The sequence below is a fragment of the Apostichopus japonicus genome, chromosome 4, assembly GCF_037975245.1.
Source record: "Apostichopus japonicus isolate 1M-3 chromosome 4, ASM3797524v1, whole genome shotgun sequence".
NCBI classification, from domain to species: domain Eukaryota; kingdom Metazoa; phylum Echinodermata; class Holothuroidea; order Aspidochirotida; family Stichopodidae; genus Apostichopus; species Apostichopus japonicus.
The window spans coordinates 5,189,904-5,215,950 of record NC_092564.1 but is presented as its reverse complement, the minus strand read 5'-3'; the positions used below and the strand labels follow the sequence as shown (position 1 = coordinate 5,215,950).

The 26,047-nt window shown below is 35.8% G+C and overlaps 2 protein-coding genes across 2 annotated transcripts in view; both read right to left on the bottom strand.

Moving 5' to 3' along the window:
- Positions 1-256: 256 nt before the first annotated feature.
- LOC139966244 (uncharacterized) lies at positions 257-10,171 on the bottom strand. The gene is made up of 3 exons (XM_071969083.1): positions 9,123-10,171; positions 6,453-6,717; positions 257-1,721 (listed from the first exon to the last, which is right to left on the bottom strand). The coding sequence occupies exons 1-3, from the start codon at positions 9,562-9,564 to the stop codon at positions 473-475; spliced, it is 1,956 nt and encodes a 651-aa protein (XP_071825184.1). The 5' UTR covers positions 9,565-10,171; the 3' UTR covers positions 257-472.
- An 8,484-nt stretch (positions 10,172-18,655) lies between these two features.
- Positions 18,656-26,047, bottom strand: part of LOC139966243 (uncharacterized) — a 29,290-nt gene continuing 21,898 nt past the window's right edge. Inside the window, exons 7-9 of the mRNA XM_071969082.1 lie at positions 25,449-25,572; positions 23,921-23,949; positions 18,656-21,232 (exon numbers count right to left, since the gene is read on the bottom strand). Coding sequence (XP_071825183.1) covers positions 21,003-21,232; positions 23,921-23,949; positions 25,449-25,572 — 383 coding nt within the window. The 3' untranslated portion in view covers positions 18,656-21,002. The remainder of the gene's footprint in view (positions 21,233-23,920; positions 23,950-25,448; positions 25,573-26,047) is intronic.

The window sequence follows — 26,047 nt, the reverse complement described above, 5'->3', positions numbered from 1 at the left end:
AAGTGACAGACCAGCCGTTCTGAATGATGGATTAACTTAATACAATCAATGATGATAATATTAAAAAAGAGAGAAGAACAAAGAGAATTGCAGGAAAAGAGGGAGCTACAAATGGTTGAAATAGTATGATTGAACTGTTTGTACGCAACGATATATATATATATATATATATATATATATATATGTATATATGTATATATATATATATATATATAAATATATATGCATATATATATATATATATATATATATATATATACGTATACATAACGTATATATAACGTATAGCCCACAAAGACCATTGTTCATATAATATTGTACGTTACTGCACATAGCCTTACTGCTATGCCGGAGTTAAAAAATAAAAATAGTAGTTTGTAAACTATATAGGAATGATACAAGTATGTTACAAAAACAGTCTTTCGGTGGGTACAGTTTGAGACATGTAAATGTTGGTATGATGTGGATTAGTTTACAATGTAAAAACACGTTTAGCTCTCTCCTCGGTAACGCCGTGACTTGAAGGCGTTTCCGAAGGGCAATGAAGGCAGAAAACGTTAGAAAATTCCTTTCGAAATTTTCTATTTAGAAGGCCATATGTCACTGGGTTGATCAAACTGCTGAAAAACATCATGAACACTGAAAATGTATTCATGCCAGGAGCGACCGATTCATCTGTGATAGTTTCGACAAGATTGACGATAGCGATCGGTGCCCAACACATCACGAAAGAGGTTAGAATCACCAACAGCATGCAGCTGATCTTCAGTTCGTCTTTAATACTAGAGGATGACGTCAGACCACGTTGACTAGATCTCCCAAAACTACCCGAGCAAACCTTTTTCGGCGCAGAAGTAGATTTCGGTAAAACCGTGGTCATGTGATCTCCTGAGATGGTGCAGATATCGCGGTTTTGACTCTCGTCTTTCTCCGATGGTAAAAGAGATTTATTGTTTGAGGAAAGATCGGTACTCTTTGCTGAACTAAGATTCGAAACGTCGCTTCTATCTTCTCCCTCTTTCAAATGTTGAAATTTTGCAATCGGTGGCTTCTTCGTAACCGGTTTAACATTACGATAATTAAACGTCCTATCAGAGACAACACCGTTCTTCTCTTCTTTTTTGCCACTTTGTTTAATTACAATGTTTTTACTACGTTCTTCATGAAAATGGTCATTGTCTTTTCCTTTTTCTGTTCTAGAAATTTCTCGCTGTGATTTCTTGTTATCAACTCTTGTTTTGCTTGTTCTGTTCTTTTTCACTTTGACACCTATTCGAGATGCTGGCTGATTAGGACACGATTTCTCGTTTTCACGGTCTTGTTTTGTTGATTTGTTGACCTCTAAAGGCTTTAATCTGTTTCGTGGTTGTTTCATACTTTGTTCAAGCTGTAAGAGTAGTAATCTATTTCTATCCATAACGTTAATTCTGGTTCTAATTACATTTTGATCTGACTCACTTTCCATCGAGCCGTCGGTTATGTCACCACTGTCTCGTAGGCCATGAAATTCACTCCCAACGTTCTTCATCCTACCAGTGACGTCACTCGTTGCGAGGCCAAGGGTCACATTGTCATTTGGACGAACTTTATTTCTCTTCTTTAACCAAACCTTTTTCTTTGCATCTGGTGGTTGAGCTTCGTTGATTTCTTCTGCCGAACTGTACTGCGACAAATACTGAGCTAGAGCAAACTGCGCAGGATTTGTTGACATCTCGTGAAATCTATAACAACGAGAAAAGAAAATATAGAAAGGTTTGTTAAAATATAATGTCTGTGGAGTATATAGAGGAAGGTAGAGAGATATAAAGTGTTACGTCGACGGAGGTCATAATATCTCGGATAAAAGAAATTACATTTGAAATGCCTCACACCGTAAAATCGCAACGTTAAATCCTACATACGCAAACATAAATATTGTCCTCTTATACTGTTTCTTCTCTGTCTTGATATTTCTATATGTGACGGATTTCAACCGGTAATTCATGATTATATAACCTAGTGATATGTTCATAGGCTTTTATATCAGTCGCATACATTGTCTATCTATAGTACGCAGATCCGGTATACCGTAAAGCCGCACACCGATTTTTAAATAACCGGCTAAATACCGATTACCTTGCCTCGCAATCAGTTCTTTAACGATTGTAGCTTCTTATCTTTGGTGATTCAAACTTGGTCGTACCGTTTCACCACATAATCAAAATTAATTATAGCAAAGTATACAAGTATTACTCCGAGGAAATTGATTTCCAAATTACATGTACCCCTCACTGGCCGCGTTTAATATTGTGAGCTGATTAGAATTGACAAAAATCGTGGGGGGGGGGGGGGGATCTACTCATCATCTAAAAAAAGGTATTTTAAGTATATAGCGTAAACTTGCAGAGTAAATACTATTTCGTTTTATTGCAACTGTTCGGTTACAAGATTAAACAAAAACCTTCCCGGACGCTTTTACCGTTGCACATTTATGGATTTGTTTTTTGACTGAAAACGATGTTTTTGCGTTCAGTATGTTTTCCAAATTTTAACCGATTTCCTAAGGCTTATTAGAATAATTTAAGTTGTTGACTTATTCTGCAAAGATTAGCATAACAGTTAAGGCAGATGAGGCGCCACTTCATGCACTATACTGCTCGTCACGGTATACAACACGTGCCTGCGTAAAGTTTAATTTATATGTGTACGACACACGTGTACTTGGAACAGTGAACTAACTCGTGTCAACGTCCCGCAATCATCTATCCATTTGCACCAATACACACACAGGGGATGTGGTTATTCTATTTGTTAGAGGAGATACAATCTCCTACCATGACCAATGCCCTAGGTTTCATAGATATAATCTTCAGGAATAAATTCTGTAAGTAGCTAAGAAATCTGACTCCATCGGTAAGATATCACAGGTTATTAATGTCCCTTTACGCACACGACAGAAGACTTAACCAAATCTAAATATGATATCATCAAGCAATATATACATGGGCTTCATGTTGATTATGTTTTTCTTGATTTATTACAATGCTTGTTTCCTGTAATGGGAGTTGGGTTTTGTAAATGCTGAAACTAAAATATTGAAGCTCTTACATGTAACGAAGACAATAGATTCAACTACGTCACTGTTGCCATTTACCCCTGGGAAACACTATTACATCACATATTTACAACATGATAGCTCTCACACAAGACTTTTAAATGATAGGATATCTCCTAAGCGGAGCAGGATATCCCTAACTCATTGGGGAGCTGTTCTTGACAAAGATCGTTGTCATATATATATGTTAAACATTAAGGTTGGCTTTGTGTCTACTTTAAGTGTCACAAGCATTGAGGCTAGACTATATCGCTACACACTATATTTACCCACTAATCGATGTTTTATGTAGCTTCCAGAAAGTTCCCATTATCGGTCGATTCTGTAGAATATATGTTTTCACTGGTTTGTTGACATGTGTTTCATAGATAGCCTATAAAGATTTATAGACATGCGACATGCTAACGTGAACAATGGAATAGATTGCGGTTAGTTAAATTTTTTTATTTTTTAAAATTTTACTCAATTTCCAAACGTCTACCAGTTCATGGATTCTCCGATTATCCAATAATTTCATGTTGGATTATAATTTTGCATCATCCCATCCAAGTATGATGTAATTGGCTTAAATTGGACTCTTTTAAATCAAACTGAGAGATCTCTGTATTGTTTACAACCTCTTGACTGCTCTTTATTAATTTGCGAGTTATTAACCGCTATATCTGATGTAGCAAATTTTGTGTCCCACAAATTTAATCGACTGTTACATTTTGTCATGATTTTAACCATATAGGTTTATGTCTATTCAAATCCTTCCTGGTAGTATTTTGCTGGACAAATGCAACATAATTATGACGCAGCTGTGGAAAGAAAGTTTTCTGCTCACTTTTGACACAAAATATTGTTTGTAAGATTTTTTAAAGCACAATTGGAATATAAACTATTTTTAAGCTTGCACAGATGACTGTTAATACCAGATCAGAATCAAACAGTTGGAACACACATGGACCAACAGTCCATATACAAATAAACGTTTGTATTAATTTTCTCTCTCGCAACATTGCTACATACTTAATTGAATAAAAGTAATATAACATAAATATAACTATTCACGGGAATAATGGTCACGTTCTGTTTTTCTAATGGAATAACCTATCACTTCAGCTGGTATAGACTTTGGACGCCCGATGTGACTTAAATCCACCGTTTTGTCGGGACTTTTTCTCTTGCCATTTTTGCCGTATTTTATTAATGACAACTTTATCAGTAATTTATCGTAAATCTTCTAATTTATTTTCAGCATCTATTTACATTCGTGTTGCTAACGGTACGTATTTTGGTTTGTTTTAACGTTAAGTTGAGTTAAAATGGTAGGAACTGATAGGGTGATTATGACTTCTAATAGCTGACATTTATCACTTTGTTGTAAACTATATAAGTGGATTTCTGACAAACTGAATAATAAGAACAAACTCAGGCTATGCTGTTATTGATCTTACTTAGTGGTTAGGCTTGTGATATTAGATGTTTGCAAGAAAGCGATCGGTTAATACAAAATGAAGACGTTTAATTTGCGAGATAAGAAAGTCACCAATGATTTCCTACAGTATAGATTTATTCTATCGTGTCCTCCAAATCTGAACCATTTATAGCAAATCCTGCCGTTTGTTAGGCCCATGCAGTTCGATTATTGACTAAAACAACACAAACTTGTTTGTATTTAATGCACAATCGGCCAGCCATATATGTGGCATAATGACTTGTATGTGTTGCCAATTCGAACACAGCATAACCTGCTACATACCGTAGTTATTTGGATCCAGGGTTAGAAAGCTATGGCCCTGTGTTAATTTGGGGGCTCGGAAATCATGGGATTATAATAATAATTTCCGTAATATTTACGAATTTGTTTTGGAAGACTTAAAAAATGGGACCAGCTTGGGAGAATAAATTGCTCTCAATGCGACTGTTTGTCTTGACCAGTTGACAGTACGTCGGTTATAATAATTAATTCATTAATGAGTTAAGATATTTCGTCAAGAATTAAATTAGTCACATGATGTGGGACATGTTTTTAGCAATCTGGTTTAGTAATTTGTACCTCACATGTGTACTGAGAGTCTATTCTGTTTACAGTTTCGCAGGTATTTTCCCTTCTAAATTTCCGCTCGCAAGGTGACATAATCTTGAAATTTCAAGGTAAACAAGAAAGCTTTTAAATATATTTTCATGCACGATGATGACTAGCATGATGTTATCTGAGCTTCTTATACGGTTTCAAAGAATGTCTGCTGATTTTTTCCCCTGATTTAATCAAACCACTTTCGTCATCCACCCTACCCCCCCCCCCCACCCGATCTCTAAAGGTATCACGCTATGAAACTATAACAAACTGTCTATTCTCACGCAAACTAACATTTTTTGTAACCATTGATAATGATTAAGAAGCAAAATGCTAAGTTAGGGTGATTTAGACTGATGAAGAAACAGACGGAATACTCTCAAGTAACCTCCCGCTAGTCATCGATAACTATCAACTTTGGTTTAGTTTCAATACACTACTGGGACTGGGTTTTGGTTGTTGATCCTTGGCATGAAGTTTTAAAGCACACTCGAGAATTTCCAATTAAAAAAATATATATACGGTACTAGGAATATTAAGTTATACAAATAAAATCCATATCCTTTATCTTTTTCAGTTTTTCTTGCAAGTATTATCTTAAGAAATCACTATCTTTGGTGGATCTCAGTACAGTTTTATTAAATAACAAATATGTTCGACATCCTTATGGTTACATCTGCCTAAAGGGTTTTATTTTATGGTTTTGACTTGTTGATATCTTGCTTTTGAAAAAAAGGGAATATTTTGAGACTAACGAATATACATATATTACAACCGACTGACAGATAGGCTGTGTTGATTGCATATAACGTTAATGGATGCTGGATAATGTCGTATGTATTTATATCGCAAGCAGCCGCATGTAGAATGATATAAGAAGGATATATGAGATCTGCGACAGGAAAAGAGATAATATGGAGCATGGTGGTAGGGAAGGGAGGGGGTGGATGGGGGGATAGAGTTGGAGGGGAAGCGGGTGTATAGCAGAATTGTATGAACAACGGATTAAAGCTAATATTTCATTCATCTAAACAAATTTCTCGGTGACAAAAATTGAATAAGGTAACTAGCGATCATATATTTGTTTTTATAAATATTTAGGCGCCCCAATTATTGAATTTACGATACAAGAAAGTTAAAGAAGAAAATAAGAGATGGATCAAAATTATAATCATGTTTATGTACTCGGTTACTTTCAACTATTCAATTTGTTGATTTAAGTCTCAGGGACACAACAATTATAAAAATAATAATAATAATAATAATACAAAAAAAATAATAATAAAAAATACTTACATCTTATTGGATTTTACAGTTCTAAGATGGCCGCTCTGGTGAGATTTTAAGTTTCGGAAGCTGGTCCGGACAGTGAGGAAGATTTTGAAGTAAGAAAAAACAATAACAAGGAAGGGAAGTGTCACTCCGAACAGGAAGATGAAGAAAGTGTAGTAAGGGTCAGTGGACCACTTCAAGGTACATATGGCTCTGCTGGAGACATACTCATATTGGGACCATCCGAACAATGGAGGTGCGGCGAGAAGACACGAAAATAGCCAAGTCCCTGTTAGAGAAGAGAGAGAATTTAACAGAGTTAAATTATATTTCGGATTGGATATTGAGTTGAAGTATGTTTTCGCTCATTTATAGATCAACGGTCCGCAAGAAGTGAGGCGCAATGCAAAAAGTTGATCGCATGTCGGAAAATTTATTAACAGTTTATGAAGGTGCGACATACCAGGGAGTTGTTCCATAACAACTCCCTGGACATACACACACAGATACATACATACATCGGACATAGAGCACTCTGCGCCAAGATAGACTCAAACCAACCACATTATACATATATTTATATAGGTTGGCGGTTTCCATATATATATATATATATATATATATATATATATATATATATATATATATATATATATATATATATATATATATACATATATATATATATACATATATATATATATATTTATATATGTATATATATATATATATATATATTTATATATATATTTATATATATATATATATATATATATATATATATATATATATATATATATATATATATATATATATATATATATATATATACATATATGGAAACCGCCAACTCAGGCCTCCCGGTTGAAATGAGGACACCCTGGCCTCCCGGTTGAAATGCGGACAGCCTTTCCTCCCCAGTTGAAATGCGGACACCCTATAAGCAACCAGGAATACTGATTGTCATTGTTAGTCCTGTTTTAATGACGTATGTTGTATTACTCTAGAGATCAATCATGAATGCTAACCAAGTCGAAATCATCACTTTATCCTAAAGCAGGATCTCGAAAGAGATATGCAGACTGTCAAAGTATAAGACATCAATTATGTTATACACATTACGATATATTTACATCTGTCAGGCTCCACTACCTGATTAGAGAGCAAAGATTGCTGTAGTGTTTCTCTTTACTATATATGAAATAGTGAATTTAAGAGATTACCTATTTGTACATATCATAAATCCCTTTTATCTGCTAATCTCTGCCGGGGGCCAACTGTTTGTTACGGTTGTTACATATCAGTCTATACATGTTACATATATACATATATAGTTAAATGTGGTTTGATAACTTTTTTTTGCAAACATGTGTCATTGATCTCACTGTTACATGTAGGTTATACCAATACCAGGGTGTTGTTCCATGACAACTCCCTGGTTATACTGAAGTTTTATGCATCACTTGGGGTGACATATTCCTATTAGAGTCTAATATCAATCCGCAGGAAATGTGCCAATAAGCAGCATACAGGAGAACATCTTTTTTGAAATGTTATCAATGTGGATCTGGGTATTTTTGCGGCTTGGATGTTGACGAGTATGAAACGAAGTACATGAGGTGCAAAAATTGGATCAAATTGAGGCAATTGTAGACTACTTTAGGCCAAACAGGAGCAGCGTACGAATTTTCTTATTATTGCGTAAAGAGGTTTGTTTAGAAGTGACGAAAATTTCAGGCTCTGATAGCAAAAAAAAAAAAAAAAAAAAAAAAAAAAAACAGGTCATGATACGGAAAATTGATGGTGTCATGAATGGCCAACTTGCCGCTATCCAGTGATGGGTAGCCTATAGCTAGTGAGAACTTCTATCTAGATTTAGAGACCACATTACTTTTATAAATTAGTTTGTAAGTCAATGGGGGTATTTAATATGCGTATGCTACCTTGCTTATGTGAAAGTAAGGTAATAATTGGTGGTATATAAGAGGTCATAAGGGTTATGTTTGTAGGATGATTCGAAGGTCAATAAGGAAACTGCTTAGTTAATAATTAATGATCAAGGAAAATAATGGGTTGTGACTATGCATGGTACTGGCACCAGCAATGAATGTTATCAATGTAATGACAATGGGTATGAACACCATGGAATGATTTCAGTGGTCTTCTGGTATTCTGTAATAAGGCCCTGGGTAGTCATGTGATGGTCAGGTGATCAGGTGGTAAAGGTCAATTAAGATATAGCCATATGTGATGGTAAGTGTTATTGTCACTTCTACTGGGGTTGAGAACTGGTGCTGATGACTGGGGTGACTGTGGTCATGGTGCAAGGGCTTTGGTGGGGTTGTGTGTTAATGTTGGGTGCTAGGGCGTGCTGCTTGTACTAGTGTTGGTGCTAGTGCTGGTAGTTGGTGATGGGTGCTAGAGCTGATGTTGGGCGCTAGTGCTGCGTTACCGGGTGCTGCTATGGGCCAGCGCTGGTAGTTAGTAATGGTGATGGGTGGTGTGCTTTCTAGTGTTGGTGCTGGGCGCTAGTGCTCGTGCTAGTGTGGTGCCATTGTTTTGTACCAGTGCTCGGTGGTAGTTGCTTTACTTGTCATTGTGGTGTTTCTAGTGCTGCTATTATGCAGATGGGCTTTGTACATGGTAAGGTATATTGACAAATTAAAAAAATGTTTGTAACTTATCGAAAATTACCTGTGATAACGTATGGCAATCTCTCAGCTGTGATCCAAACCTGCTTCCGCTGGTTCGGTAGTCTCACCAATTGATATCTACTGACGGATATGGTAGCTAAGGTTATGATGGCAGCGAACCCATAAACAGTTGTGGTGAAGCCATTCAGATAGCAGAGACTACAGCCGAATATCCAGTCACCCTTGATCAAGGTACTAATAATGAAAGGACCATTCACAAGCACTGTAAATAATCCGCAGACAGATAAGTTCAATACTAACTTATTCGGCACTGTCCGAAGTTTTGGATTTTTTAAGATGATAAACATTAAGAGGACATTACTGGTGAATGCCAGTAGAAACATCAACGTCATTACTGCAGCTAAAGGGATATTCGCTGTTCCTTCTTCGCCGTTTTCTGCAGCAGTGTTACCACAACTGTTGTGGAAGACGTTATCATCCATATTTATCAATTCCAATTCAAGAAATCAGTGAAAGATCCAGGCGTTCAGTAGTAAAAGACAGCGATGTGAAAAAAAAGGCATTACTCCGTACAGTCACCATTGTTCGGGAGTCTCGATTTTGTTAAGAACATAATCTGAGAATTGATGAGCAATTTATTGAAGGGTGAATATCCTTACTATGTTTCCTGAATATCTCATCTTCTTTTTCTTCTTGAAAAGTCAATGTCTAGACAAACTGTAACAGCTTATTAAATCAAATCTCTTTACCTAGAAATGTTTTACCGAGTACATAAAAGATTGCACTTTCAGGTGCTGCTGACGGTGTTTTGACACGATACGGTCACTTGATCAAAATAAAATGCTACTCTTTCAAACATGTTTCACTATTTAGTTAAGCAATCAAGAAAAAATTAACGTCGAATCAAACACACATCGTTGTAGAGTAGATAAAGTTCTCGTTTTTGTTGTTGTTGAAACAGTCGTTTTCTTTCCAAAATGATCCTGAAGAAAGTGTCTCATCCATGAACAAAAAGAAGTTCGTGAAAAGAGGCTGGTAGTCGCTCGCAACTCGAAGTATCAACTGCCGTTTAATAATATACCTGAACTGTTTTGTACGGACTAGGCATGCCACCTGCTCACGCCGAACTATCATCTGTAATGTATACGTCGTGACACGTCGCTCTATGTATATAGATTATATGTATTGATGCTGTCTTAATAACAGAATTGGGGAAAAAATAATGGTTATATGAAATATGTTAACAAGTATATTAATGTAGCATAAAAACTGTTCTTTTTTTTGCCAACGTGAATGGAACCATATGTTAGTGGATTAATTGTTTAGTGGGTTGAATGAGGGGAATGCCGTCCCTAGCAGTGGCGGAGCTAGGGGTATTGGTCAGGGGGGCGAGAATGGTTTGTAGGGGTGCTTTCGACACTATCTAAGCGGAGCGCCACCACAGGTTGGCGCGGAGCGTACAGAAATTTTTTGAGTAAAGATAATCCCTAGATCGCCGGAAATGACCCTTTCCGGGCCTTGCTAATTTGCAGCTAAACGAAGAATAAATAGGTGTCATCGCTATTTTGTCAGAAAATTACGCTAACAATATGTGACAATGTCAATAGGTATATTTAAGAGCGCAATAAAAAGTCAATAATCACGAATAAGTAAAAAGTGGTAAAAAGCTGAAATGGGCGCCAGCAGTCCATTTGAGTCCGTCAGGGGGGGGGGGGTGGGGGCATTCGCCCCTCGGACTGTATGGACGCTCCGCCATTGGTCCTTACTATAGTTACTATATACCAATAGTCATACCGGTGCCCCGTAAGGAGTTGACTGTAGTAAGCTCTTGGGAAGTTCTGCTATATTAGGGATATTAAAATATCATTTTTGTTTTTTAAAACAATGGAATTGCAGTAACTTTTGAGACGTGTGTCTTCGCCTTACTCAGTATTTGCAGAATGGGTGAATGTGAAATAGCAAGACTGGTTAGAGGTTATGAAGGCATGTGTCCTATTGTGTTCATGAATATTTGTTGGAAGTTCATTATATGAATCGACTATAGTCGTCCGCAATGATCTCTTGACCACAGCGGTAGAACCTCTAGGAAAAGATTTAACAATAGACAATGGTATCCATGAAGGGCAATTAGGTAACTGAATGTAACGGTTGTAGGGGTCAATTAAAGATGAACTTATGCAAAACGTAAAAACACGAGCTATTACAAATTCTATCTGACATTGAAACATTCTTTGACCTGTTTCATAGGCTCCACAATCACCTGCAAGCAGATTTTAATTGTTCGGCAGATTTGAACTGTTCGGTTCCTCTGGAATTGGATATTAAACGAGCTGTATTTTCCCTCTAAGCTGTATTATTCTCGTCGAAATTTGATATATAATTTGTTATCAGCATCATGATTTTTATTTCTAACCTAACAACGATATGTATATATATATATATATATATATATATATATATATATATATATATATATATATATATATATATATATAGTGAGTCTAGTGAGTAAGTGAGCTTAGTTTATTGTGCGAAGTATCAGTTTATCCGTTACCATCGTTACTGAAAATGATTGCTCCGATGGAAACTGGTTTGTTATATTGATAACTCTTTCCCGTATGTCTATCTATATAAGCGAAAAACCATTTGTCCTTGCTATTGATATGTGAATGTTATACGGAGTTATGAATTAGGCATATGACTAATCGATATTTACAAACTTGTGTCAAGAAGTGGAAACGAAGGATTGAAAGAACGATTACCGACGCAACGATTAAACTTTTATAGACTGTTTCTAAAATATAAAAACATGATTTACCTATATTCATTGCATCGTGTTGTTTATTATAAATGATAAACAATGAGCAATTAATGAGAGACAGGGAAGATAAATGTAATGCAAGCCCAACGCTTTTAAGTTTACATTCACACCTGTGTTCCAAATGTTTTCTGATATAAATGATATATAGGCTATAAATGTATATGTGTATATATATATATATATATATATATATATATATATATATATATATATATATATATATATATCACTGCTCCACAATTATCGCGTTCAAAACCGCTTAGTAGATATTGTGTTCTTGTTTGATTTTAATAGAGGGCTTAAACTTAAGTTCATCGTTTTTCTTGCCAAAAACAAAACCAAAGCGAAAACAAAAGCAAAATAAAACGAAACAGTTATAGTTCTACAGCTAAAAGAGAGATAAAAATAACTTCAGTTGTCAAGAAAACAAGTATAGTGACTAACGAAGTTTCTGTATTTCTGAACAAATTTGAACTTGAAATGCCATTTTTCATGAATAAGTTAGGAAACATGAAGTTATAACTATTTGGGTAACTAAAGCATGTTTTTTCCATCACACAGCTGGGTTTTCTTTACTAAGATTATTTTTATTATCTTGTCACATGCTCCGCCTGGCGTTATCATATACAGTCATATAATAATAATAATAACAACAACAATATTAATAACAACAATAATAATGATAATAATAATAATAATAATAATAATAATAATAATAATAATAATAATAATAATAATAATAATAATAATAATAACAACAACAATAATAACAACAACAACAATAATAATGATAATAATAATAATAATAACAATCAGTTATTTTTAGGACACCTTAAAGCGACCACAAATGTGGGAGAAACCCTCAAGGGCTTATGGATTACAACTCACACGTCGGTAGACCTCCAACTCAACATTTTAATTCAAATTTGGAATCTTTTCTATGTAGAAAGTTAGTTCAGATGGGAAAACCGTAGATTGCTCTTGGATGAAAACCCACCTTACTATGACCCGGTCGGTTATCGAACCCGGAACCTCCCGATTGCTAAGCCTAATTGCTTCAAATGCCACCGCCTTTATCCACACTGACACAGCACCCAAATCACGTTGTGAAAGCCGTGCACAAATGTATTAACCCGATTTCATTACTGCACGTTGACAGAAACGTGACCGGAGGATTTTCCCTCTGACTACAGCAAACACCCCACGAGTTGCTCTCCAACATGTTTATGATTTCAGACATACTGATAACAAGTAAAAGAAACAACGTAATTAATTCTAATCCCTAAATCAAGATAATATTCATCCTACGAAATGGATTGTTTTTAAAGTTTTATTCTGCTGTTGTGTTTGGTTAATGATTTTACCATTTGCAGGGATTATCACCGTCAGATGTAAGATCCAATATATCTTTATATTTCAAATGAGTTTTACTTAATTTTAGAGAAATGAATAAAATGTAGAAACAAAATTAATACTTGAAATTGTTACGCAGGCTGCTCATTGTTATTCATATAAAATAACATTCAGACAATTTTTATTTAAAAAAATGTAAAAGGAGAATTCCTTCCAGGGTTCGGTTTCTTCCAAAAGAAGGGATTTTGCTTGTAGAATATATTCTAGAAACCAGCATGTAAGAAAACAATTTATGTATAGGGAATAAATTATACTGCTTCACTATGAGGAGAATTTTTTATGAGAGAGAGATAGAGAGTGTGGGGGGGGGGGGGTGGAGAGAGAGAAATAGGTGGAGGGAGGGGTGGAGAGAGGGGTGACAGAGAAGGGGTGGGGAGGGGCACTGGCGGAGCTAGGGGTATTGGTCAGGAGGGGTGAGAATGGTCTGTAGGGGCGCTTTCGACACTATCTAAGCGGAGCGCCACCAAAGCTTGGCGCGAAGCGTACAGATTTTTTTTTTTAGTAAAGATACTCCCTAGATCGCCGGAAATGACCCTTTCCGGGCCTGGCTAATTTGCAGATAAACGAAGAATAAATAGGTGTCATCGCCAAATTACACCAACAAAATGTGACAAATGTCAATAGGTAGATGAGAGCGCAATAAAAAAGTCAATAATCGCGAATAAGTGAAAGTGGTAAAGAGCTGAAAAGGGCCAGCAGTCCATTTGAGTCCGTCAGGGGGGGGGGGGGGTCCGCCCCCTGACTGTATGGACGCTCCGCCACTGGGAGGGGGGTAGATAGATAGATAGATAGACAGACAGACAGACAGACAGACAGACAGACAGACAGACAGACAGACAGACAGACAGACAGATAGACAGATAGACAGATAGACAGATAGACAGATAGACATATAGACAGATAGACAGATAGACAGATAGACAGATAGACAGATAGACAGATAGACAGATAGACAGATAGACAGATAGACAGATAGACAGATAGACAGATAGACAGATAGACAGATAGACAGATAGACAGATAGACAGATAGACAGATAGACAGATAGACAGATAGACAGATAGACAGATAGACAGATAGACAGATAGACAGATAGACAGATAGACAGATAGACAGATAGACAGATAGATAGATAGATAGATAGATAGATAGATAGATAGATAGATAGATAGATAGATAGATAGATAGATAGATAGATAGATAGATAGATAGATAGATAGATAGATAGATAGATAGATAGATAGATAGATAGATAGATAGATAGATAGATAGATAGATAGATAGATAGATAGATAGATAGATAGATAGATAGATAGATAGATAGATAGATAGATAGATAGATAGATAGATAGATAGATAGATAGATAGATAGATAGATAGACAGACAGATAGATAGATAGATAGATAGATAGATAGATAGACAGACAGACAGACAGACAGACAGACAGATAGATAGATAGATAGATAGATAGATAGATAGATAGATAGATAGATAGATAGATAGATAGATAGATAGATAGATAGATAGAATAGATAGATAGATAGATAGATGTAGATAGATGATAGATAGATAGATAGGGATAAAGATAGATAGATAGATAGATAGATAGATAGATAGATAGATAGATAGATAGATAGATAGATAGATAGATAGATAGATAGATAGATAGATAGATAGATAGATAGATAGATAGATAGATAGATAGATAGATAGATAGATAGATAGATAGATAGATAGATAGATAGATAGATAGATAGATAGATAGATAGATAGATAGATAGATAGATAGATAGATAGATAGATAGATAGATAGATAGATAGATAGATAGATAGATAGATAGATAGATAGATAGATAGATAGATAGATAGATAGATAGATAGATAGATAGATAGATAGATAGATAGATAGATAGATAGATAGATAGATAGATAGATAGATAGATAGATAGATAGATAGATAGATAGATAGATAGATAGATAGATAGATAGATAGATAGATAGATAGATAGATAGATAGATAGATAGATAGATAGATAGATAGATAGATAGATAGATAGATAGATAGATAGATAGATAGATAGATAGATAGATAGATAGATAGATAGATAGATAGATAGATAGATAGATAGATAGATAGATAGATAGATAGATAGATAGATAGATAGATAGATAGATAGATAGATAGATAGATAGATAGATAGATAGATAGATAGATAGATAGATAGATAGATAGATAGATAGATAGATAGATAGATAGATAGATAGATAGATAGATAGATAGATAGATAGATAGATAGATAGATAGATAGATAGATAGATAGATAGATAGATAGATAGATAGATAGATAGATAGATAGATAGATAGATAGATAGATAGATAGATAGATAGATAGATAGATAGATAGATAGATAGATAGATAGATAGATAGATAGATAGATAGATAGATAGATAGATAGATAGATAGATAGATAGATAGATAGATAGATAGATAGATAGATAGATAGATAGATAGATAGATAGATAGATAGATAGATAGATAGATAGATAGATAGATAGATAGATAGATAGATAGATAGATAGATAGATAGATAGATAGATAGATAGATAGATAGATAGATAGATAGATAGATAGATAGATAGATAGATAGATAGATAGATAGATAGATAGATAGATAGATAGATAGATAGATAGATAGATAGATAGATAGATAGATAGAGAGAACTAGTATCAGCTCCTGGTTTTATCTGCATTCTAGTAAATCCATATCAATTAACTCAAGTGGATGCCCAATGAGTGTGGTTGCTCAGTGTCATTGACCATTAAATTGATAACCTATGACCTCACTTCTGGACAGATTACTTAAATCATATTTTATAAGGTGCAATCACGATGGTTCTACCCAAACTGAAGTCACTGTAGCAATAGTAAGTGCAATAGCTTAATACGTGACTTTTATGTTTTGATGTATAAATACCCTCTATAATATATTTAGTATATGAATAGAGTTTAAACTGATTAAATTTTCTACACATGGATCAACACAAACCTGAATTACATAGCCCAACGATATGCGGCTCTAAAGATGGATCCACATACAACATATAAAATTCATTAAAGTTTGCTATTTGACTCCTTTGTTTTGGCTTATCATACTTTGACCATTACTGAGTTCAAATGACCTTTGACATCTGCTGAAAACATTGCAAGTCTCGTACTCCATACGGTAGAGCCGCACACCATGTATGCAGTTCGTCCAGTATGTAGTTTGGATTCAACCAGTTTGTAATTATTTCAGACTTTTGACCTCTGTAAATCTCAAAAGACCTTGACTTCTGCAGAAAACTCTTCTCTAGAATTCGTGTACTCAATAAGGGCGATCCATAAATTTAGTATGTAGAAGTACATACAAGGTTTTCTTTTGGAGTTATTAGGCTTTGACCTCTGTCGACGTCAAATAACCTTTGACCTTCACAGTATTAGTTTTTCTTTTGTCCTCAGTAAGGTGGAAATAAAAGTAAGAAATAAATCCAAGCATTAATTTTTGATCTATCGTGTTTAAAAGGTTTTAAAACTGTGACTCTGGTAACCATTAATGACCTCTGCGAAAAAAACTATAGGATTCTTTTACTTGCTTAGTTACATTCACATGCAGTTCATCCAATATTTGATTTTGAAGTTAGTTTGTTTCAAAGGTTTCACTCTTTGGCCTCTGGTGAACTCAAATGACCATTGGCCCCTGCAGAAATTAACGGGGGCTCTTGCACTAATTAAGGTGCATTCCACATACCCAATATTCACATTTATATTCATCTCAAGAATTGCTTTTGGAGTTATCGTGTTAATGACCTTCGCAAGAAAATATAGAGATCTTCTACGTAGTAAAGTGGATCCACATACTACATATCAAATTCATCCAAAGTTTTACGATCTTAACCTCCGTTGACCTCAAATGACCTTGGTGCTCTGCAGAAACAATAGTGTTTTTGTACTCACTAAAGAGCATCCACACCAAGTTCACCACACCATATAGTTTTTGAGTTATCGTGGTTACAATCCGAGGTGTCACACACACACACTTTTACACCATCAGCACTGCAAAGATTCCTTATGCCTCCGGCAAGCAATAGTAAAATGTTCCATTTAAAACTACAAGTCTTCTGGAAGTTACGGTACTATGAAACAATACTTTTCTAGTATCAACGTCTACATCAGTGCACATCTATCATAGAGGTAATGTATAAGTTAGACTCTAACGATTTTGTAAAATTTACTCCAATGAATTTATACCACCGTTACATCTCACATTGTTGAGACAGTATACAAACAAGAGAATATTGTTATTGAGATGGGTGGTGAGGGAGGGGTGTGTGTGGGGGGGGGGAGGGGGTGGATAGGGGTGTATATGGAGATCTAGGAGGTCACCCACAAAGAATTGAGCAAGATAGAACTGTTATGTCGTGTATGCATCTTAACATTAGCAAGATGAGATTATTGAATCAAATGTGACATTTGTTGTAACATTTTTAACTAAGAACGAGTAACCGAAGGAGGTAACCACGTATAATGTGAATGACGGACGGTTTGTTGGGAATCATCTCCTAATAATGGGACCTCCCTTGCACCCCTGTTGGGACAATTATTTCTATACTGTGCTTTCATGAGCGTACACTATTCAGTATATGACTATCAGGTTTCTGTCAGATAAAAGATCAGGAACTGTTCATACTGTCAGTATGAGTGCTTTGAAGCAGGATATTGGAGAACAGTATAGAGTGGTATTAGCATTAGGAAATTGTCCCAACTGGTTGTCCCCCTGGAAGTGAGAATATAACTAGTTATTGTCAGTTATACGCAGGCGAAGAGGTTGCAGCTTATCACCAAACGCGGCAGCTTTCCAGTGGTGGGAGAAGGCCTGGCCTGACAGTTACAGTAGGCTACATCTGTTAATAAATCTGAAAGGCTGAAAACCGTGACAACTATCATTTATTTATAAATGTATTATATACGAGAACTCCTCTATTACATGGGTAGTTGCATCGCTAGTCACGTGATGATTAAATATTATCAGCATTGTCCCCCTAGATATGCTAGACAGACAAGAAATGGTCACTCATGTTAAAGAGCTACCATATCACACTCCAATCATGTTCCTAATTACAATACCGAATTGTCTATAGTTTGAACGCTCTAAGAATGATCTGGATGTTGATAACCTCTACTTAAATGTAGGGGGAGATGGGGGAGGGGTGGGAGTGGCGAGATGGGGGGGGGGGGCTAATTCTGATGGCCTTGCAAGCCTTCAACGACAAAATATGACAAAATACACAACCAGAGTCTTGTTTTTTAAAGCTTTTTATTTTCAAGTTTGGTTGCTGTACAAAATGGCAAGAACAATTTTCAAACTGGAAGGCACAATATGGTTTGAACTTTTGTGCAGTGCCAACTGTGCCATACAGAAAAGGGCGAAGGCACGGTGAAGAATTTTACTATCATCTGGCCTACATCTTTAAAGGACCAAACAGCCCCTCTCATAGAGTGATTTTAAATCGTGAACAAAATTCAGTCTATTAGTTAAACTATACAAAGGTAAATTTTGATTCCCACCTAGACTGCACACCCATAGAATTGTGCGTATGAGAAACACATGAAGGTGCCGTCAGAAGGCTTACGTAACTATTACGTTATCAATTGTCAATGAAACGAATGAATTGATAAAATTATTTGTTAACAAGGTATACAAAAAAGCTGATAAGTCCCTCAATTATAATTTACCAGTTAAAGCGTTACCACTGTACTTAACGTATGATAGGATATCGTAGCAGGCTTAAAGTGCATTGCACGTGTTTGAACTAGTGCTTTATTATGGTAATGTAAACGCTACATGTAAAATACTACAGGATTCATAATTCTTTACTCATGTGTGTGTGTTTTGTTTCTCCATACTGCTACCAACATAGCTTTGTTTATATTCTTTTGTATACAGAAGGATATAGTTTGCTAAGCATGATGGCCTTTATCCACTTCCTTAGCTAAGGACACAGCTTACAAAGTAGCTAACTGAGGTTTTTTTTTCAAACCATATTCCATTTCTCAAGAGATTTGCTCAGGTTACTATAGCAACAATCTGCAAGACCTATCTTTTCATTTTAAAAGCATGCAACTAACAGACTATTTATCTCCAGAATTGGAGACCACAAAAAAGTTCAGCCCCGAGTTTTTATATGTAAAGCAGGCTAGGATATAGTTGCAAATGCTGCATTAGATTGGGGTAAGTTAAAGTGGCTAGGTATTGTTTCTGCCTTTCTCACGGCTCTAACACGTATATACAACGATTTAATGACACATGTACATTACCAGGTTATATTTTATTATGCAATAGTAAGCTAACAAATTGTGTATAATTTGTTTTCGTTTGCGTTTCGTTGCGGTTCCAGGAAGTTTGTACAAGGTATAGAATATTTTGCTAGTGGAGAGGAAGGGGAGAGGGGGGGGGGGGGGAGCTAACAACCACGCATGATACAGTATACAATCTCCAGAGCTTGAGTAACCTCTAACTAGAATCGTGGTGTGACAAAACTAGTAAAGTCGCTTCCAGTAATGTGTGCAGAATTTTGGCAAAATCAGAACTCCGACTGATTTAGGTAGGGCATGAACCTTTGGCCCGGAAAAAAAGTTGTCTTATTATTCTCCATGTACATAGTCCCCGGCTAGATGTAGCACCTCTGCGATCTTCACCCCCTCACCTCCCCCTCCTCACTGCCTCATTGCACACACAACCGGTAGTTTGTTAGTTATGATATATACTCCTAAGCAGCTGCTTCTATTGACTAAACAAGAGTTCTGAATTTTACAAAATCCCCGAATGAATGTAGCCCCTCTCCGCTCTTCACCCCCCCCCCCCCCACTCCCTCCTTGCGCACACCATTATTTTTTATTTAGTTACGATATACTGTATAATCGCAAGCAGAACAGTTTTAAATAAACTTTTCCGCATGACTATAACATAACTAAATTTAAAACAAGCCAAAAGTTTATATGTAAATACTACGTGTTAAATCTGTCATCAACACGCCTTCGTACATGCATCTCGCTGCTTCACTTGTTTTTCGTCTTTCCCTTATTTGTATGCTCGTACTTTGACTTATTGCCATTTAGTAAAATTATTGACCGATTAAAAGTACAGACTGATATCATATATATTAAATCGATAAAAGGATACAAAGATTTTTTTATTATTTTGGAGATAACAAAATCGATGCACACCATGCTCGCATCCATGATCAATCCACAATTGGCAGTTTTTCATTATTATATAGTATACGAAGAAGATAGATAGTTTTAATATGAATAACCACTTCATTTAATACTGGTTAAGAAGGAATAGAAAGTTATAAAAAAGAAATTAATTATCAACGTTACATTCATGCTCCAACTTTTCATTATATACAAATAGCGCATTCAGCATTTTTATATTAAAAATTGTGATTACAAATAAAAAATAAAAAAATTGTATAAAAGGACAGTCATGTTGAATATATGATGGAGAGAAGATGATAATAATCATAATAGTAATAAATGATAATGATAAAAAAAATGGTCAAAGATATTCGCAAGAAGCGTGCAGTATGTACAAAGCAGCAAAATTGGGAGGAATACTGTTCTCAATGCTGTTGTGAATTCTTTTTACTTGACGTCAGGGACCAAGTAATCTGGGTCATAGTTTGTAAGCACCCTCTCGTACTTTGGTTGACAGTTTGGGATACCGGGAGGGGCACTAGGTAGGTCCGGTTTGGTGTATCGGTAGGGGTACTCATCGATTTCTTGGTAGACTGAGTTGGTATCTTCTTTCCCATAGTCGATACTATGGGTAATAATTGCCTTGTTATCTGGTTTTACACTGAGAGACGGGAAAGCTGTGAACAGAAAGAAAACGAACAAGTGTATGTAAGTTACACATGAGCAGTACGTGATGATCCAACTGCATACCGCATAACGCGTATCGAAGAGTAACCGTGATATATATATATATATATATATATATATATATATATATATATATATATATATATATATATATATATATATATATATATCCAGCTTCATGATACCAAAGCAATAAAATAAACAACAACAAATCAACACCACACAATCAGATATATAGCGCTGTATGTGACGTCACAGATTCTCGACAACCCACTCAAGCTTTTTAAAAGATGCCTAGGATGACTGTGGGTACAAAATTATTTCTCTAGATCTTTTTGTTTTCTTGAGAATATATTACCATTAACATAGGATGTTTGTCAATGAAAAAGTGACTGAACTTCTCAGTCTATAGTACACAGACTATTAGGTCTCAGGTGCAGCACAAACCTCAATGGGAATAGCATGATACTTTTATCGGACTTCAAATAACATGTTTACACTGAACTGCAAACTTTTCAAAGACAAAAATGGGATGGTATGGATATCCTAGGGTGCGTCTTAGTTCAAATGAAGTTTAAAGAACATATTTTGGTTGATTTATTTTTAAATAAGAAAATATTATTTATTTTATTATTTTTTAAATAAGAATAAGAAGAATTTAAATATATTAAAAGGAAAACATTCAGACCTGCACCAAGCAACTGACGTCATCATCAATAGATCGCTCAGCATAGTTTACAAATAATTACAAAATTAAGGTGAATACCTTGAAAACTGGAATATCAATAGAAGCATTAATTTAGTACTCATATTTTCCTTAATTTAAAGAACTCTGATACATCAACAATTTAACTTCCGCCTACGTTTATCCTGTAAACAGTAGCAACTACCTTCATTTTGAATGAGGGATGTAAACAGCCCACACTAAAACTGTAACAAAAACAGATTTAATGGCATGCAAATTATTCACTAGTCATCGTATAAGGCAAAACGACTTGCGCAAAATCCAGTGAATTAGCGATTCATTTATTTCTCCTTATGCTCTAAATTATGATTCGGGGTTAATCTCATCGGCATGTTCTAACATGTGTCATATAATCGAATTCATTTTTTTTTTATTCTCGAGTTATCGGTTATTGAAAATATTTTGCGAGAGACATATCTCAATTTGCTGCTCATGATTTTTGCTTCGCGTTAAAGGCCGAGTGTTTGTTATTACGTCATGATGGTGCAATAAACATAGCAAACTCGAGTAGTAATAAAGGAGTTAAATCTCTGGTATGCTCCTTTAAGGCTAAATCGTTGATGACGTAATATCCTCGGGTCAGACCTAAATGTCAATACATTGTTTTATAATTCTGATAAGTCTCAAGCAAAAGTTGTTTTTATGACGTCATACAACCGATATTGCTCTTTCACGTTCATTATACAAACAGCCCATAAATATATGACACATCCAACATCCTCGATGATAAGTTGGTAATCTCACCTTAAATTTGTTATTTAGGCTACCGAGTTGACAGTAGACATCGATCTCTGTGGTTTATAAACTTTCAATGCTTAATGGATAATTTCTCGGAAAATAAATGTGGAGTGTGAGCGGTATGTTTTAATTGGTCTTGAACATTAATAATTGATGATGTGCCTAAAGTCTGACAGCTAATCCTTCAGAGGAATGAAAACACTCACCGACGTAAAACACAAACAATGTCACTAGAAGGAATAACCGGAACACGAACGTTATGTACCTCAACACATAGGCGTAGGAGCCCAATTTGATTTGGGGGGGGGGGGCTGTCACGACTTGACCGCGCGTGTTCAACATGTTAATGTACATATCATATAAGCATGCATCGGTTATTACATCGCATGCCAATTAAATACAATCATTTGCCGTGTTATTACCCTTCCAAATATATATGGGTTATAATTTTTGGGCAAACCGTTACAATAATAATGATAATATTAATATAAGTTTAACCATTGTAACACACATTCCAATTTATATTTCTTTCAGTAGGTGCCCGAAAAATTCTCAGCATATTGCCCGAATTTTCACAAAAATATTACCCGCCTATGCCTCAACATACCATAACATTTCCGAATTTGAAGCGCTAATTTTAGACAGGTGGAACCCCTCCCCCTATTGCCGGATTCATGAGTTTTTATTTATAGGAGTAGGACGGGCAGTGGAGGTGTCATCCTGAGTCGATGAAGCCGACCCCTTAAGGGGGGAGGAGTGGGGGTCTGGCTGAACTCTCCCGGACAATTTGAAATTTTATACGTCATAATTATGATGCATATTTAGACTGTTTATTAGGTATATAATTTGATCTAAACGCAAGATCATGCCAATAACTGCATGATTTGGAATTTTTGCGTTAAGGTTGAAAAGAGGGTGCGGGGGGGGGGGGAGATGCGGAGGGAGTGTTAACCCCACACCCACTGGATCCTGCTCCTCTCCCATTGCCGAGGCCAGCATGAACTTTGACTTTTGGTGCCTATATATCCACCAGACACTCTACGCTATATGACAAGGCGTATCCGATCTTTAAAATTATTTTTTGGGAAAGACACGATTAGGTATACTGATCCTTAGGTGGCCCTTAATTCAATATCGCCTATTTTACAACCCACACAGTGACGTCACACTTGATACCCCCTCTCCAAACGCTTACCTTTACTTTCCATCTCATGATTACGTTTTCTGTGAGGAAAAAAGAAAGAAAGAAATGATATTTCAGAAAATAAAAAGTGAATAAATAATTGATGGCGTACTTGACGTTCCTCTATTATCATGCAGTTTTACCAGATAATGTAACCCGTATGTTGTTCAAGGTAGAAACAAAGAAACAATAACCAAAATATATCTATCTCTGAGAGGGCAGATCAAGGATTTAAAAAGGAGGGGGAGGGGTGGGTGTCCCTGAGGTTGGTGAAGCCGTCTCTCATGAATGTTCAGGCCATTACCTTTAATCAGTATAAGTGGAAATGTGAAGTAATTATTATTTATAAGCACAACCTGCAGTCTAAACATATATATGTATAGCTATATTTATATATGCTATATGTGTATATATATATATATATATATATATATATGTCTTTATATGTATCTATATGCATACTATAGCAACTGATGAAAACCAAATTTATAGTCTATATATCTAACCTCAGAGTGCACTATTTGACTTCTAAATTGTTAATAATCTGGTAACATTTCCCAGCTGGCGAAACAGAAGCAATACAAAGTCATGGTCATGATATTTCAATATAGTGTATAAAGAGATACAAATGAACCTGTTCCCAACAAAGAAATTAAACCAAAGAAGACGAAAAAAGAAGAACATCACAAAACCTTGATTTATCGGTTCAAAGAATGAATTTGCTTGATCGTATTTTTATGATTGTTATTATGATTGTTATAGAATATATCTGTTTGAGAAGTATCTACAAATTTTGCGAATTGTCTGTAAGCTCAAATAAGGCAGACAACGAAAAAGGACTTATTCCTTGGACAATAAACTGTTCTTGCAATGTCCCTCTATCAAATTGGGCTTTGATTGTTTCCATAGCAACTGATCTGTTTTATTGTTAACTGCACATGCGCCGAGTCCGTAGACTTATTTACTTTTACGAGTCAGTTATTACATATAACAGCATACAAAGCGCCATCTTTGCAATTCATCAAAACCTTTATCGATCGATGACAATCGTGAAGTATAATTGTATATTTTTTTTCAAAAATAGAAATGATACGAGTCGTCCGTCATTCAACGACGATCACGTTATATTTTGGTTTATTCACCGAATATGAAAGCATTTGGGAGTACGCCCCCAAATCCGTCCACTCACTGACGGGTTATATTTTGTTTATTCACCGAATATGAAAGCTAGTGGGAGTCCGCCCCCTCACTGACGTTTGACAACGCTTATAGATGATATCCGTCCGAATAAATATTAGATGATATTTAGAAGTTGAATGATCGATATTAATTCTATTCCAAAATGCACCACCCCAAAATCTCCCATTCACTCTCCACCCAACCCCCCCCCCCCCAACTTACTCGTCCACCTGAAGCAGCCTCGCTACGTTTCAGTACAAAAGCATAAGCAAGCCAAACACATGCCTAAGTTCCCCGTTATCTATATATGTCCCTGTTCAACTATTCCCTGTTGTAAATCCGTTTTCATTGGCTAACTTACCTTGCTGAATATTTAGTGGAAATGAGAAGAACCAGAGCAATCAATAACATGAGCGCAGCGCCCCCACCTGCGACGAGGGCTAAGGTCATGTTGAAAGTGTTATCCAAATCAGAATCGGGGCTTTCTACATACAAATAGAGAGAAAGGAAAAAAATAAGCGAATAAATTAGCGAACACTGAGCGATAAAGGTAGGCACATGGAACGATAATAACCGCAAGCGCACACTGAACGACAAATGAGCGCACACGCCGATAATCAGCACACACTGAAGTAAAGATAAGGGCACACTGTACAACCATTTCCTATTCACGAGCGGTGCTCACTAGCCTTGCTTGTGTCACGTGCAAAATGGATTATTCGTGATTGGTAACATTTGTTGAAATTAGTCGGTTGTAGTCGTGATTCTCTCACACAGCACGACAATCCCCGACGGGGACAGCGCTACATATTGTGTATTTCCGACTGAAGCCGAGGCGACAGTGAACTGTCTAAAATATTGATCAGTTGTAGTCGTAAGCATAATCTCACTGCCCATATATATTCATAATTCTAATTGTTTAATCGGTTGGTGTTGAGTCGGACAGTGTGTGGCCGGCTT

Excerpts from the sequence above, each read along its gene's own strand:
- LOC139966244 (XM_071969083.1), bottom strand. The coding sequence starts at position 9,564 with ATGGATGATAACGTCTTCCACAACAGTTGTGGTAACACTGCTGCAGAA. Across the intron at positions 6,718-9,122 it reads ATTGCCATACGTTATCACAG|GGACTTGGCTATTTTCGTGT; the intron begins GTAATTTTCGAT and ends CTTCTCTAACAG. Across the intron at positions 1,722-6,452 it reads ACTGTAAAATCCAATAAGAT|ATTTCACGAGATGTCAACAA; the intron begins GTAAGTATTTTT and ends TCGTTGTTATAG.